Source organism: Haliotis rufescens, unplaced genomic scaffold (assembly GCF_023055435.1).
Source record: "Haliotis rufescens isolate VD_foot unplaced genomic scaffold, xgHalRufe1.0.p SCAF_8, whole genome shotgun sequence".
In the NCBI taxonomy this organism is placed as follows: Eukaryota; Metazoa; Mollusca; class Gastropoda; order Lepetellida; family Haliotidae; genus Haliotis; species Haliotis rufescens.
This window is the reverse complement of record NW_025964372.1, coordinates 41,843,705-41,861,967: the sequence shown is the minus strand read 5'-3', so window position 1 is coordinate 41,861,967 and position 18,263 is coordinate 41,843,705. Positions and strand designations below refer to the sequence as shown.

General features: G+C 40.5%; 1 protein-coding gene across 2 annotated transcripts; it reads right to left on the bottom strand.

Moving 5' to 3' along the window:
* Nucleotides 1-518: 518 nt before the first annotated feature.
* LOC125376912 lies at nt 519-12,798 on the bottom strand. Of its 2 annotated transcripts, XM_048389451.1 has the most exons (7): nt 12,398-12,798; nt 10,191-11,260; nt 9,344-9,478; nt 8,676-8,833; nt 8,041-8,158; nt 7,621-7,939; nt 519-2,969 (listed from the first exon to the last, which is right to left on the bottom strand). In XM_048389451.1, exons 1-7 carry the CDS (start codon nt 12,579-12,581, stop codon nt 2,965-2,967), a joined length of 1,989 nt encoding a protein of 662 aa, XP_048245408.1. In that variant the 5' UTR covers nt 12,582-12,798; the 3' UTR covers nt 519-2,964. The 2 variants fall into 2 exon arrangements, with proteins under 2 accessions (XP_048245408.1, XP_048245409.1); XM_048389452.1 differs by lacking the exon at nt 7,621-7,939.
* Nucleotides 12,799-18,263: the final 5,465 nt, after the last annotated feature.

Here is an 18,263-nt window from a genome sequence, read left to right as displayed (position 1 = left end):
TGCACAGCAAAAGGCGGCGCCTTCGACGACTGGGCCACTCGTACCCCGAAAATCTTCAGACCTGACTTCACAAACAATATTCAGTATACGTTTGCCGAGCATAAATAAGGAGGCATTTTTTATTTTTTTCCCTTATTTGATTCATTCTCTGTAGAGGTGAGGCAAGGCAAAATGAGGTTTGAGGTTTAACGTTGCGTTCAAGAATATTGCACTTATATGAAGTGACGTGCATGCACGCGTGTGTGTTTATGTATGTGTGTCTGCTCATGTCGTTTTTACAGAACAAGCCACTGATACACCATGCCGAAGTTTTAACATGAATACCCCACTCCTACACAGGCGGGGTAACAAGAGCACCATATTTAAACGTTACTGAGCAGATACTCTCTCCCTTTACGCAGATGCTTTAGGATGTTCAGGCGTGGTATACATACCCTCACTATACAATTATACAGACATTCCAAAGATAATGATGCTTTAACATCGATGTGTCCTTTCTGCAAATATAACCAAGAAAATGAATACCATGTTTTATTGATATGTCCAGTATATGAGGATATAAGAATCAAATACCTGCCTAACTATTATTATACGTATCCATCACAAAGAAAATTTGTACAGTTAATGGACAGCAAAAATAGCCATATTCTTCAGACATGCAGTTTGTGTTTATAAGATATTTGACAATGGTGGTGGTCTAGCCCACTTTATTTCAGAGCAAGGTATTTACAAATGCAATGGTGTATGATGACAATTCTAGCAGGCTTGATCATCACACATGTATTGTGCTTGCAAAACATGATGCTTATTTAGGCCATGTAACCTGGATAACTTCATTCAATTGTTAGTTTGTTTTGATTTGGTTTTGCGTATTTTCTTTATTTGATTATAATTAACAAAGACACTTATTTGTCTTTTTCACAGGGAAAGTGTATATTTAGATCAGGATAGTGCATGAATATAGTTTGTGATTGATTCTGATTATGATACACGCTGCACTGGTATGGCTCAATCTGTTTGACTTCACTGCGTTTGGATAAGCACCTTTTTCTAACTGTATACATATTCAGATATATACACATAAAGGAACAATCGGACCCAATTGCCTCGAACTCCTGGGGACCAAAGAAATAGTTCGACTTCTCCGAAATATTTGAATTCGACCTGGATCTTGATTAGTTCTACCTTTTAACTTTGGGGACTATAAATTGAACTCAAAACACCCATGTCGAGCATTCAGGTAACAATAATAGAAAACGGTTCAAACTATATTGCCAAATCAGTAAATCAGCACAAAATACAAATGAATAAAGAACAACTTCTATTGTAAAACATAATTGTAGGTCTACAGTCACACAGGGGTTATACAATGGGTCAACTATGGGCAATACATACAAGGCCATTTAACTAATGCAGCACTAACAAGAGTTATCTGATGATAAAAGTATATAAATTACACCATGAATGTTAGTACAATAGTGCTTCCAACATCAATCGCTCCTTAGATACGTTTTCAGATACACAGTTTGTAATGAAAACGATGTCTTACGGGGATTCGTTCAGTGATCTATCACATAATGTCACATAAGAATATGTCAGATATCATGGAAGAATGTAATACCGGTTGGTTTTCCCCATGACTATAAAGTCTGTATTTGTTTAAGGGACACAGCTCAAAGAATTCTATTTGATCTTAGCATTTTCATGTGTGCCAAGACATCATGGAAATTAATAGGATAAATTGCTTTGAAATAAAACAATCATTATATTCCTGAATATGAGGTCACCGTGAACATACTTTAAAGTCTATATTGCATGTACAACATGTTACATGGCTTCGTATTGGGTGTGAGACTTCACAACTCTGACCCTGGAAATGGTGCAGAAACAAATCAAAGTGACAATACCGACTATGATAGAAGACACCCACGTGTTCCTGCAAGTACATATTTTACACAGCGACATGTAGCTGCAAACATTCATTGTGTACGTCAATCTGAACTCACTCCCACTAATTTCAACAAAACACTTTGCTTTAAGAAAGTTCGGAACACACTAAAATCTGCATATGTCCAGTTATAAACATTTGTAAGAAACTGTTATGTAATCTTCTAAACATTAAAGTTAGCCATGTTCCTAGAATTTGTAACGTACAATGGGTTTTTTATGGAATCGAGATGCGAACAGAAACGTCAAAACTACATTGACACAAATCACTCCCACGGGGGTACGGGTGGCCCAGTCGTCTAAGGCGCCGCGATTCGCTGTGCAGAGTTGCGTCCCTTGGGTACACCAGATACCTATGATTGTGGGTTCGAATCCAGGTTCGCTCAGATTATGTTTCTAGGTTTGTCAGCACCATACGCGTGCTCTTGGGTTTCACAAATAACTCGTTATTTTCTGCAAACCGAATTCGGACGACTGACCCCTAATGGAGGTTGTAAAACTGTATATGTATACTGTAACATTGGACACATCATAATAACAATGATAACTCCTTTCTAGACCACTTTTAGAGCTGCAGCAGCTCTATCTTTTCCCCAGACTCAGTGTAGTGAATGATGGTATTCTCAGAATTACTAGTGGTATCTGAACTAGGCAGTGTGTCACCAACTACTGGAGCATGGACATAGGTGGGAACATGACTTGAGATTCCATATATGGTTTCTGATCTTTGATTGGGTGAACGTATCTCCATGTATGCAGGATCTGTAAGGAGGTTGTTAAGATTTCCGTCTATATGATATGGTTGGGATGACTGCAAGGCGATCTCTTCCATAACACTTTGTCTGTCTGTGGAAACTGCTTGTCCCAGTTGACTCGGAACATAAACCCCTGGCAATTCTACTGATGTGTGGTTCACGGGACACGTTGATGTTGGTGGTGTGGATGTAAGCCAACCGCCATTGTTATAGCTTCCGTGTGGAACTGACGATGATTTCATAAGAAACTGGCCATCGGTTGTCACCCTGAAACAATACCACATGCACTTGACACAACATTTCAGAGAAAATAGGACTTAATCAAAATAGTGATGCTATTGTGACATATAATACAAAATCAAGATGTAAAAGCCTCCAGCGCTTTCGAATTCGTATCTAATGAAAAATACTCCAAACTAAATGGAAGCCCCACATACTCATAAACGTAAACCAACGAATCATTCAATATTATACACAGTGAAGCCTAATTAAGTTCAAATATTGGTTAACATAATTTCAGTGTTTTGGCAAAGTCCCCATTGACATATGTAGCCCATGGAGAATAAGGTTACACTTGGAACAAATAGCAATAGAGTTCATTTCATCACAATGCATTTCTACAAGGTCCCCAAAACAACATACTTAAAGTCCCAAGCAATCCCAGTTTGGGAAATATGTCTAATTTACATAATCCAATATGGCAACCATCTGTCAATAGTATTTTCCTTATTTCAGATGAGGTTCAATGTTTTGATGAAAAACAGCATGTGTTGTGTTGCAAAATAGCCATATTACGTTTCTAAAAAGATATTCACAACTATTGATCGTTTTCGACTATTGACAAATCTACAAAACATCAAGATGGCTGGCAATTTCAAGATGGCCGACACATTTCCTAAATATGAGGTTAGGCTGTGGAAGCTTTTATCTCTGAAACAGTGTGCTGGGACATATATGCATAAAACTTGTCACACTAACTGACTGGCCCAAAAATCCAAGATGACCTCCAAGACATGGACAGACATGGAATATCAATACACTGTTGGTCTCTCATCACATATTTGATTGATTGATTTGGGACTTTTAGTATGTTGTTTCGGGGGCCTTGTAGAAATGCTCTGTCCATATTCTTTTTTAGCTGAAATAGATATTTGATATATGTCTGATGGTACTGTCCTCTTCGAGGTCTCATATGGTTTCGTGAGGTTTCAAAACTGTTCTGCAAAACAGCGTATACAATATATGTGTTTGGGCTGTCAACTCAAGCATCATTTCCATATTGCTCTTACCTATCCATAATTGTACTATGGTTGCTTGTCAGGTCATGTATATTTGTTGCCTCAGTTATAATCCTTGCAATATCATCGTGATGTTGTGCCTCTGCTTTTTGTAAAGCAGTTTCTTCTTTATCGTCTTTCTCATCCACATTTGCCTTGTTCTGTAATAACACCTCCACAACCTCCCTATGTCCCCGGTAGGCTGCAAGATGTAGAGGTGTGCGGCCATCATCACGTTTATCATCCACATTTGCCTTGTTCTGCAAAAACACCTCCATAACCTCCCGATGTCCCTTCCTGGCTGCATCATGTAGAGGTGTGCTGCCATTATCACGTTTATCATGCACATTTGCCTTGTTCTGTAATAACACCTCCACAACCTCCCTATGTCCCCGGTAGGCTGCAAGATGTAGAGGTGTGCGGCCATCATCACGTTTATCATCCACATTTGCCTTGTTCTGCAAAAACACCTCCACAACCTCCCGATGTCCCTTCCTGGCTGCATCATGTAGAGGTGTGCTGCCATTATCATGTTTATCATGCACATTTGCCTTGTTCTGTAATAACACCTCCACAACTTCCCTGTGTCCCTGCCAGGCTGCATCATGTAGAGGTGTGCGGCCATCATCACGTTTACCATCCACATTTGCCTTGTTCTGTAATAACACCTCCACAACCTCCCGATGTCCCTTCCAGACTGCATCATGTAGAGGTGTGCGGTCATCATCACGTTTGTCATCCACATTTGCCTTGTTCTGTAATAACACCTCCACAACCTCCCTATGTCCCCGGTAGGCTGCAAGATGTAGAGGTGTGCGGCCATCATCACGTTTGTCATCCACATTTGCCTTGTTCTGTAATAACACCTCCACAACCTCCCTATGTCCCTGGTAGGATGCACGATGTAGAGATGTGCAGCCTTCCTTATCTTTCTCATCCACATTTGCCTTGTTCTGCAATAACACCTCCATAACCTTCCGATGTCCCTTCCTGGCTGCATCATGTAGAGGTGTGCGGCCATCATCACCTTTCTCATGCACATTTGCCTTGTTCTGTAATAACACCTCCACAACCTCCCTATGTCCCCGGTAGGCTGCAAGATATAGAGGTGTGCGGCCATCATCACGTTTATCATCCACATTTGCCTTGTTCTGTAATAACACCTCCACAACCTCCCGATGTCCCTTCCTGGCTGCATCATGTAGAGGTGTGCTGCCATCATCACCTTTCTCATGCACATTTGCCTTGTTCTGTAATAACACCTCCACAACCTCCCTCTGTCCCTGCCAGGCTGCATCATGTAGAGGTGTGCGGCCATCATCACGTTTGTCATCCACATTTGCCTTGTTCTGTAATAACACCTCCACAACCTCCCTATGTCCCCGGTAGGCTGCAAGATGTAGAGATGTGTGGCCATCATCACGTTTGTCATCCACATTTGCCTTGTTCTGTAATAACTGATCCACAACCTCCCTCTGTCCCTGCCAGGCTGCATCATGTAGAGGTGTGTGGCCATCATCACGTTTGTCATCCACATTTGCCTTGTTCTGTAATAACACCTCCACAACCTCCCGATGTCCCTTCCTGGCTGCATCATGTAGAGGTGTGCGGCCATCATCACCTTTCTCATGCACATTTGCCTTGTTCTGTAATAACACCTCCACAACCTCCCTCTGTCCCTGCCAGGCTGCATCATGTAGAGGTGTGCGGCCATCATCACGTTTGTCATCCATATTTGCCTTGTTCTGTAATAACACCTCCACAACCTCCCTCTGTCCCTGCCAGGCTGCATCATGTAGAGGTGTGCGGCCATCATCACGTTTGTCATCCACATTTGCCTTGTTCTGTAATAACACCTCCACAACCTCCCGATGTCCCTGCCAGGCTGCATCATGTAGAGGTGTGCTGCCTTCCTCATCTTTCTCATCCACATTTGCCTTGTTCTGTAATATCACCCTCACAACTTCCCTATGACCCTTGTAGGCTGCATCATGTAGAGGTGTGCTGCCATCATTACGTTTCTCATCCACATTTGCCTTGTTCTGTAATAACACCTCCACAACCTCCCTATGTCCCTGCCAGCCTGCATCATGTAGAGGTGTGCTGCCATCATCACGTTTCTCATCCACATTTGCCTTGTTCTGTAATAACACCTCCACAACCTCCCTATGTCCTTGCCAGGCTGCATCATGTAGAGGTGTGCGGCCAGCATTATCTGTCACATGACTTATTCCCTTGTTCTGTAATAACATTTTAACAACTTCTGCATTCCCATATATACATGCCAAATGAAGTCCAGTTTCACCCTTCTTGTTTGGATTACCAATTGCCACTGATTCCTGTAACAGGTAGCTTACAATGCTAACATTTCCAACTGCACATGAGTAATGTAAAGGTGTTGATCCTTCAGGACCTATGATATTGATGCTACGTTTTCCCTTCTTTATAACTATATCCATGATATCTTTGCCCTTTTGACACATGGCTGCATAATGTACATATGTATTCTTTCTTGAACTGTTCTTGTTCTTGCTCGTCTTCATCAAATGTAACAGTCTGGAAGCCACTGTAGACAACCCACCCATACAGGCAATGTCCAGAAGTGAACATTTACCAAACTTTACTCTCAGATCATCTACAACTGCCAACTGCAGTTTGATGATAAGAGGTCTTGGGAGTTTGGGTACCGGCATAGACAACGTATCCAACTTCAAGTTATTTTTGGAACAAATGTACTCGAAGTTGGCCAAACTACTCCCAAAGCAACTTCCAAACAAAGCTTTCTCTGTGTTCTTTACCTTAAACTGAACACTGTTCAATGCTTTCTTCAGCAAATTCGAGTTGTCTGTGATGCTCGCCCAAAACAGAAAGGAATATCCATATATAATGTCATTTTTTGACAATACTTTCAACAGTTCAGATCTGTCCTTGTTCAGATTTTGCAAGAGATTCTCCCAAACCATATTAACAAATGCCTCTACCTGGAATAGGGAATGCATGCACACAAAGGCAAACTTTCTGCCATGTACAGCTGCAACAAAACGCTTCGCTACAATATGCAGATCATCATGTTTCAATTCGATTTTAAAAGGCACATCTAGTTGTTCCTCTTCGGTTGGATCACCGCTAGATGTCACATAATGAAATATGAACTCGAGATCCATCCTTTCAACCAACTGTCTCACATCACTGAGCAGTATTTCTCTTAGCTTTATTGCTACTTCATGATTTCTTATTCTATATGAGCCTCCTTCGTGATGGAGACAGCATCCCGCCAATTGGGATAAAATAGGTTTCATCATATTTTCAGTGTATTCTTTTTCATTGATGTCAAAAACCTTGAGTGCCCAAATAATATATTTTTTGTAAGTTTCTCTTTCCACGCGAGTCCCTGTGTCAGACCCTGCCCATAGCATCCTCTCCTCCAGGTTATTCTCCGCCAAAGCAACCACTAACAAACACGCCATCTTCTGCTTATGCAACAGGTGTTGATCCAAACATGGATAGTCCTCTGTATCTGTGAAAACAAATAACGTTTATAAGAAAGTAGTGTACAACATTGCACATGTAGATCTAAAATATAATACCTTGCGTAACGCCTTACAATTACGTAACATAGTAATGATCTCCAGAATGCATACTTTCTTCAATGGCGATAGCACAGTCGGTTCCTTCATGTGTTTCATGTCCATCCTCTTCATGAATAGTTGGACCTCCTTGTTCTGTTGTCATTGTACAGCTATTTTCCAGTACATCTCTTGTCTCCAGTGTTACAGTTTGAATTTCGTTTGTGACATTACCCTGTCCATCAACTGCCATCATGTGATTTCCTCCACCCTGTACATCTCCCTTGTTCTTGGCATACTGTAGTATCCTCTGAAGTACATACAGCCTGTATTTCTCAACGTGACAGTTCCTCATGATGCCTGGAGACTTCTCCGCCAAAATTGCATCAGCAGCCTGAGAATATGAAAGTTAGAAATGAAAAGGTATCTTTCATACGTGGTTATTGAGACACATGTTGCCTTTCATATCAAAAACATAGCTACAAACCAACCTACCATCAGAACGAATATACCACAGCTGTGTCCATCAGACTGTTCTATCACTGGGTACTGTTTCTTCATCCATGACTTGCTCCCTTCCTTAGACGTAGATTTCAAGTGGTTTACAAAGAGCCTGAGGAATACATGTATATTACTCGATGGCGATAAAGTCTTCAACTCATGTGGACTGGTGTTAAAGTAAAGGTAGAGCAGAAGGTTAATACAGCAGTGCCTAAAATATCCGGTCCTGACATTTCTGATGTTCTCTCCTGCTTTGTCCATCATTAGGTTTAATGTTAGCAAATACAGATGTTATGGTTTAAATGAATGAGTGACATAACTGTATTTATGGCATTTAAATCATTCCCACAGTGCACCCATTTGGGGAACTGAGTAACCCTGTTAACAAGTTGTTCTATATCTTCTACCCAAAAGTAAAAGCTACAAATGTGAGTGTAGTTTTTAAATGGGTCTTATTTACATTCATGTTTGTTTTTGACAAATCAACATTTCAAATTGGATAGCTTGGTTTTAAAGGATTTGCATAATGACCAAATAGAAATACATTCTTGATATTGAAATATAATCATGTTTATCTATTATGTGCAGCCACACGCCCTGGCTTTTTTTATCTACTTCTGTCCACCTACCTCCAGTGTTGTACAACTGTGTCCTCCACATCTAAGGCGGGTTTAGAATTGACCACGCCCACTGTACCATCCTTGACATTAGCCACCAGTAGCACCCAATGTTGATTACGCGGCATGTTCACTGGCATTAAGATCCACGTATAGTTTGTCAAATTTTCCTGAAAGTTCACAACAAATGCCTTTTCGGTGTATGATCAATATATCCAAAAATATGTGCTTCACATAAGATGGATATGGTGTAGTAACAGAGATATAAGTGAATTGATATCATGAACTTGGTACTGAGAACTTCTAAAGAACTCTCTCTGACAACCAGATTTTCACTTCGTACAATGATATGTAGCAAGATGAATATGTTCATGTGCAATATCTGCTTTTGTAACTGCATATAGAAAACGAATAGCATTATGATCAATGGGGTTACTCGCTTTGACTCAATCGAAACACATTGCAGTACATAAATCAATCATGTGCACAATTGCAAGTGGCAATTACTATCACACTGAATACGCAATCATGGCATAGACGAATCATATGTTATCACAAGAAATATACAATTACTACAAAGTATCTTTCGAGTCTTGCCCATGTTCTTGGTAGGGTGGACATGCAAAGGTACACTCGGAATGACAGAATCATAGGAAATATATAAATCTCACGTCACTCACATCTTTCCCCCTTATCCTGTCTGTGTACTGTCCTGCCTCCCACAGAAGGATTGTCTCTGTAGGCAGCACCAGGCAGTGGAAGCTGACACGGGAACACCACTCTCTCTCCAGGAGATGCAGGTATGTGTCCATGATCTGGACAGGTAAGAGTTCATTTATTAGAATATTTATTATACTGTTTAATGCCCCAATGCTTTCGCTTCAAAGGGAACGCTTGTAATTTCAAATCAAAGCAGGATCCGCTGCACATCACATATCCATCATGAAGAGAATATCTCGACTGTTAGCAATGACTGACAATTGAACTGATGATGTACTAGATTTTGTGCACAATGCCCATTGCAGGTGAGTAGTGTTATCATTGCATAATCGAGATGCATGACAATGAGTTGATAATTAGCACTATTATATTAATTGATGGTTAACTAATACTGGTGTAAAAAGAAGAAACTGTCAAACGTTGCTGTATTAATCTTAAGACGGGGGCTCATGGTCCAAGGCGCCGCATTTCGCTTTGCAGATTCGCCATGGGAATCAACAAAGTGGTAAACGTCTAAGATATGCTTCACTTTGGAATTTCTTCATAATTTAATCCAACTCACCATGACACTACTGTTCAAAGAGGCGTTTAACCAAACTCACGCTCTACCTTGCCTACATCAAGGCACTTTCAATGAGTATTACGTGACTGAACCACTCACCACCCTCACGCCCTCAGTTAATACCTAATACTGACATCATTTGATGAAATCGAAAGCCTCCCATGCTCTATGAAATGATTTTCTTGGATAATTAACTACGCATGTAGTTTGTGTGATTGTGTAAATAGAGCAGATGGACTACTTACTTCATCTGTCAGCCAGTCGTTGGTTTCCAGGCGAGACAGAACATCTCCTCTGATGGTGTAGCAGCCAACTGTGTATGTACAGTTACGTGACAGGGGGACGTCCTCTTGTACATGCTGCGGGTGTGAAGGAGGATCCTTCAGTGTTTTCAAAAAGTCCTGTACTTCAGTCCTGGTATGGCATGCTCCAACAAGTACTGCTGCGATGAGGTTTATGTAAACTGACCGGTCTTGGTTCAAGCTCAGAACGTCAGTATTTACAGAACATTTAACCCAGTTCCTTGCTTTTATTGCATCTAGATTCCAGTTCTTGTCGACCTCTTCAATGAGTGACAAGCATGCGTTGTCTTTGTTGGTACAGTCCTTGTTCCAGAACCTTGATAAAGATAAAACCTGTTGCACGACCCTTATCACATCACGATTCCTTTCTACATCTTCTAGAAATGTGTACAGATAAGCGTAGGGTGTGTTAGTGACACAGGTTACAACTGTGTTGTCATTGTCAACTTGAGGCTGCAAACGGAGTTTCTTGACAGGGGAGCCTGACGTTGTACCCAAATATTCAATGTCATCATCACCTCTATGATCTCCTGTCCTGCTGCGTTTCTGATTTGTGTCATGATCATTCTTTGTTTCAGTCTCTGACACCTTTGCTTCATTCAATGTTACACCTAGAATAGTGTTTGATTTACCGTTGTCTTCCAATTCTGTCGGTGATGAATGATCTTCAGGGTCCAGGTTTGAGTTAGTGTTCTCCGTGACACCCGACTGTACAGCTCCACCAGTTGATTCTACTTTTCTACGTTTACTGTAACCTGGGGAATTAACTGTCTGTTGACCACGCTTCTTACGTTGAGGAGCAGGCTGTGCTTGTGTGTGGTCCCCGATATATTGCACTAGGACGTGTTTCAGAGGCTGGTTGTACAGATACGATGCTTCTCTGACAAAGGCCCTTGTTGTTGCCTTGTCCTCGGTGTAAGCCTTGTGGTACTGCTTCACTATGACTGGACTTGAGCTAGGCTGCTTCCGGGTTCCATCACTTCTGAAGTGATATTTGTCGTCCTTCCACACGTCTGTAAATATAATGTAACATCATGAGTCTCATGACATTGCAAGCGTTGTTGTTATCCTGACGATGAACCGTCCGTCAAGAAGCTTTGAATGTTAGTGTGTCACGTGTGGTGTAGGTATTAATTAATGAAACCTAAATGCAAAGTCGACTTTGTTTGTCATGGGCCAACGGACACACCACACTCATAGAACTGTAAGGTCATGCATATATGTTGTATTAGAGGTTGTAATGATAAATATCATGTCATCGGGCATATGGGTGTACATACCTTAAACCACATACCTTAAAACAATACAAATTCTTGTTTAGCTTATATTGATCAGTTGAACAATTGACTTCCTACATGTAAACATTGGATAAATGTTCGTTAAAGTACACGGTTATTGTAAAGGGGATAAAAAGAGAGAGAAGAACAGAAACAGAATATATTAGTAGTTGAAATAATGATATGGACGATTGAGCTGAATTGGCAGTGATTTATGTGTAGGATAAAACACGTCTGAGGGTCTTTATGAGAGTTAAGACCGGAATCGAAGGGATTAAACTGAGGGGCGCCAATATGGGCCTACAATATGTGTTGCTAGCGTAAGGGTACTTGAACAATACATTCTTGAAAACATTTAACCGCCTCTGTCGCCTAGTGATACACTCACTGGGCTGCAGATACGAAGATTACGTGTTCGATCCCCGGAAGTTTAATTTGTCATTTGATTTTACATTTCATTAAATTGTTTTGTTAAATTGCAAAGTAACTTCTCCTAGCGAGTAACATGCATATGCTACAATATAAACGCAACTTCAATTAAAATATCTCTGTGACATTATAGCATCCTTGTTAATGAAATTTAACCCATTTGGAGAACAATATGAAGATGTCACTGGAGGTTTATTATGCATGGCAGTTACTCGTTAACAATATTAGCGAACATAAAATCTATTATCACGTCATGCAGAGAAATACTGGAAACCTACATGTATATACATGTGGTTTTTGAGGACATTCATCGTGTGTGTTTAACAAACCTTTTGAATTCAAATTATATTATACATAATATAAGTTTTCCATGGACTATTAACCTTTTTCTATATATCGATCCCTGCCTCATGTTAGCATTAAGCGTGAACACAACTGACTCACCTTCTCTCATACCCGATGCTATCTTATAGAGGTACACCTGTCCTCCCTGAGGTGTGGCGGGGGCAGTCTGGATGGTCTTGCTCTCATCTGGACTCCTCAGAATGTTAACAATCTCCTCCACTTTAAGCGCTGATGTTCTCCCTGTGATGTAAGGCCTGGGTGGTTTCAGACTTTTACACGCCATTTGCAAAGTTATAAATAGGCCCGTCGATAATGTTTCAAAGAGTATCCGTGGAGGTTCATTGTGTAAGAATCTCCATCAGTCACACAGGTGGGATACGCTATGAGCACCAAGGCTCCTTCATTTGAATCTGTAGTTGACAAAAAGTATATGACCTATTCACAAATTGCCGAGTTGCATCAAAGCAGTAGTATTCACGATGCAATTTCATCCCTTCATACTTCGGTTACATATTGATTATGTATAATGACGAGGCTACGTCACTTGGTTGCTATGTTTCTGAAGGTGACCTACTTCCGTGTTTGGGAATAACTGGCAACACCTGACTGCAGTTGAGTATTGACATAACAGTTGCCAAGCTACTGAATAACATTATCTTATGTGAGCATACTTAATATGTATTACTCTTTATTGACCGCCTCCTGGTCTAGTGGGTATGAAATGTCAATCGTTTGTACGATGTTAATTAGACTAAAATTGGTTTATATTTGGTGTGCAAGCTATATACAAAGGGTGGTGAACTCTGGTATAAAGTGTGTTTTAGTCTTTGTCAGTGATGTATAAGGATAGATAAAACACATTAATGGAGCAAGATCTGCAACGTGAAGTGTAAGATGCGCCGTGACCTACAGAGACCGGGGGCAGCCTTGGAATGTACAGGCCTTGTTGGCTTATATACTGGTTGTATTGGTAAACAGTACAGGTGATCGTTGTGTTTGTGTAAGTTTTGGTCTTGTGTGTGGCGTGTGGGGTGGTGCGAAGCGAGAGTATCTGTCGGGAGAGCGGAAGTTCGGTGGTTTGATGGCCGGTCGTGTCATTACAAACAATGCTTTAACATGTTACTCATCTTGCTTTAACATTGTTAACCTTGTCTTGCGCTCGGCATTAACGGTATAACACAAAGACATGTCTTCGAAGTAAATATACTCTGTCTGAGTCATATTCATATTAAAAATCCCGCATTGTCTCTCAGTTGGCCAGCAATGTCACGTCCTGACATCTTATATTTGCGTCTATTTGACAATGCAAACAAGAGTCCTTGAATTGTGGAATTAATCCTAAGAAACTTGGTATATTGGGTTAGTTTGTTTTCAAAACAGGTTTTTCGCAGAATATAACCAATACGAATTTACAATCTTGCCGTCTAGCGTCATGATCTCACAATGGACATGACGTGAGTCAGGCAAGTATTAGTCACAGTTAGAAACCTCCTTGGATGCCATCTCTTGTTTCCGGAGGTTTCTGATAAGGTTGTTCCTTATTGCCTGGATCAACAGTGCTCAATGAAGTCCATGTAACCGTTGGGTTTTGGTACAATATTTAATATAACCTGTACCCCAAATTCCACAGGTAATTATATACTTTATAATAGTGTCTACTTCCACTGAAGGATGTCTCTATAAACATTGCAATAACCCGTTTCTTCTGGCAAGTCTTTATACATCTGTCTCCAGTACCTGTCATACCTGAAGTAAGTTCATACGATTCTTCGAACCTACAACGTGGCAAGTATTTAACATGAATACCTCTCTCAGACACTGTAAACTGACTCGGAGCCGACAAGGCTTTGTTTTATCTCCTTCATGGTGAGGCGTGAACGGGGATCGAACTACCGAACTTCCGGTTCTTTGGGCAGACAACGGAGCTGGTTTCAGAATAAGTGATAATGGGCTAGGTTTTGTTTATGGATGATGTGGGGACGTGTGAATGGTGCAGTATTCCTTTACTTGTATGGATTCGGTGCTAGGTCGATTAGGGTTTGTTCCTACTTTGATGAAATTTACTTTTGTTTAACTTTTGTGAGTGGCGGTCGGTGTGTAACTCATTAAGGGACATGTAGTCAAGGGAGATAGTGATAACATCAAACAAAGATAATGTTTTGTCTCTTGGTGACACAAGTTGGCTGATTAATAAGGTATTGCCAACATAGACGCGTGTTTAGAAAATACGTTTAATCTTTATCGACGATCTACAACTTTTGTAACATTTTTGTTACAGCTAGTATACTTGGGACAGTCTGAACAGATCAAGAGAGACAAACTATCTTCTGTGAATAGTACTTAAGCTTAGATAGTTTTATCGCCGAGTTGTAGTATTTGGGCATTGTAGTCTTTGACACTAAAGAATGCTTGATTCTGATTGCTTAAAAAATATGCTTTTTCCGACTGATAATTCTTTTAAATAAAGCCTCTTCACACAAGGAGTGTGAAAAGTATCGATCTATCGACAGCAGACGCATCGATGCATATAACAATGGCTGCGAGTAACCCATTACAATATTGCATACGTTCGATATCAGAACAACAGACATGAAGAAGTTTATATCAGAACACACACAGTTAAGTAAAACACACACCAACTACTATGCCAAGGCCACATAATCCTCAGTCGCTCTCGTGTCGATTGCCTGAAACTAACAGTAAACTTTAGTCGTTTTAATGCACAAATCGTATATCACAGAAGCAGGTACATATTACAAAACATTGCCTCGGACATACAATTCATATTATATTTGCCAAATTGTCATGCCTATTATCTTCTGCACACATCTAACAAATCAAGTAAAAGCGATTATCATTCTCATGTATATTTAATTACTATCACATAGTGATGATACCAGGTGTTAGCGAAAAGGTTCTGTCCCACTGGTTGCTCCGTCGTAATCACATGCAAAAGAAAAGCCAGTGTTAATAGGGAACTGCATCGCACGTCATTTTTGCCACTGATGCGTCAAATTTGGAAAGGTCCTCTTCACCTCCCCTTGAACTTTGAAAACCTTTGCATGTAAACCGAGAAGGATGACGGAAGAGATTAGCGTCATGACGAAACACGTGTTAATACAGTTGTGAATGTTCACTCATCTGTACACTATAGCAACAGATTTGTATTGGTGATAAAACTAGTGCGTCTGAAAATCCGACTTTATGTGTCCAATATTCAACAACATCCCCTCTTACATTTTATAACGTTCATAGGACTAAGTATTTCAAGTTCTGTTTGCACCATCAAAGGCTTCTTCAAGTCATTCCACACATTTTATGGTAGACATTCAAAGGATGTTAGCAAATATAACAACGTTGTCAAAGTTATGCGCGATGCTATTCAATGCATCTACAGGGACGTTTCACTCCTCCTAACTTAATGGGACTCATTTTAATGAATCGGATGGTCACGACTGGCAACCCGGACGACGTGGATATTGCTCATGATAATGATCACTGGTCCAGAAATGTTCATGGTACGGCCAATGTCGTGGTAGGAACATTGCACGCTTTCTTCAGTAAATTTGTGGGAGTGGCGGGTGTTACCAGTAGAGCAGGGCATGCTCACCATTTTACGAAAACCTGCTGTCATCATTGTCTTTCAGTGACCCATTCATATCATTACACTGCAGTGAGACAATCGCCATATCTTAATATCGATTTTGAAAATCCGAAAATCCGAAGATCCTTGCTGAAAGCACAAATATGTGGATACTCTTTCTTGTATGTTTTACGTTTATACACCTGACGACATTACTTGTATTTCACTTGACATTCCCAATAAGCAATACAAATTAACAGAAAAAGAAACTGTATATTTTGTCCCGTGTCCGTGCGTGCGTGCGTCAGTATGTTTCCTGTTTTCTAAGCCACATGATTGTCGCACATATGTTCCTTGTGTATCAAAAGAGATGAAGAAAATATGCTGATTGGACTGATCAACATACATATTTGGACATTGTTATCATCTTCATCCTGTGTTCAAGGTGCTATACTGCCTCCATATTGTGCAATGTGTATATGTGCCTGTATACAAACTTGCGTCCCAGTCTTACTACTTTACTCTAAGTGTACATGGATTTGTCTCATTTCCTTATCCATGTTCGAAAAACTGGAAACAGAGTCGATAGAGTTACCTCCCTTTGATCAGCTCTAACAAACGCACATTGACATTACTGACGACTGACAATGTATTGTCTACAATTTTTCTTCTATATTAGTGCACAGTGGACGCATTTGAACACCATGTCTACGACAATGGCAGATTGTGCGACGTAATGTATGTGATAAGAGAGGTTAGAAGTGAAATTGGGATAGGTTCTAACGACATCAATTCATAAACAGTGCAATGCTCAGGAGGTCAAATGGGGACCAGTATTTTTAAAGATGTATAGTGGAAAGATTTAATTTCACGTCTGATGATTGGCTGCTGGTTATTTGAAAGAAAGAGTTTTCGGTTTCACTACGTAAGTATATCAGAATATCTTAGTATGGTGTACAAATATCATTCCCATTTAATAATGATAATCATTATATACTAGTAATTCTACCATGGATTGGTAAATTACTCAAATCTGATGGGTCAATCAGAGGCTATCAAATCACACGAAACCCCCTCTGATTGAAACAGCTGGTTTGACGGCCGCATCACCACGGAGGCTACATGTAATGTTCATGAAAAAGTACTTTTTTCAGTCATTGTCAATCTACATCTACCATTACAGGTTACAAAATGCAAAGTTGCGGCTGCTACAATATACCAAGTGTACATTTAGTGCAGAAAAGACGATAGAAATCTACAAAGAGAATTATTTAAGTTTTGGAGACAACAGAGAACTTAGAATTTGGCGCTTTTCTATGTACGACTGTGACGTCATATGTTTTGCGTCACAATGAACGAAATGACTTCATAATGGTAGCATGCGGTGTAGAGCAAAAGCCTTGCAAAGCTTGCTTAGTTTTCTTTAGGCATGCCCGCCTCATATTAGCCTCCCAAGTTGCCGTCCTTATATGCTTTCAATGCCTGTCATATGTTCGAGTGAAATATGTTAAAGGTGTTAACAAACTGCTTCAGGATATATGTATTTTGTTTACAGGCTGTTGTAGCTGATTCCGTAATTTAGATTGACAACCCATTCAAAACACTGGACTGGATACATTTGCTACACCAAAAAGTACGCGTTCTATTCACTCATGGTAGAATGGAGAAAAACATACTGTTTTTACATTGAAGGGCTAGTTTACCTTAGATTTAACTTCGCAAAATTGAATTTGTAACTGAACGCGCAGTCTACCTCCTAAGTATAACAGCCGCCTCCTTGGTCTTGTGGTAGAGCGTCCACCCGGAGAGCGGAAGGTCCTGGGCTCGAACCCCCGCCGCGTCATACCAAAAGACGTTAAAAGATGGTACTTATTGTTACCCTGTCCGGCGCACGACATTAAGGGCTAAAACAAGGACTGGTTGGCTCGGAGTCAGTATACTTAGTGGGGTATTCATGTTAAACTGCGGCATGGTATCTCACTGAGCTTCACTATAAATCGGCATCAGTCCGGACTAGTACAAGCAGCAACAAACACACACACATACACACACAAACACACACAAACACACACACACACACACACACACACGCACAGAGTATAACAAATACATTTGCATAACGTTAGTTGTATCTAACACATATCCTCAGCGCGTGCCATTTGAGATCACTTGTTATTTATTTATTTTACTTTATCCAATCCAACATCCTCAGTTGAACCTTGAAAACCTGGTTATGTCCCATTCCCAGATACAATTTTCTCTGCTCTACCATATGGATGTATTACTCATCGAGGTTCATGTATTGAAGGTGATGGTGATCTCTTCAGACAGTGATGCTGTTGGCAGTCCAGACGTAGACCGATATTGCCAAGCCAGACATGT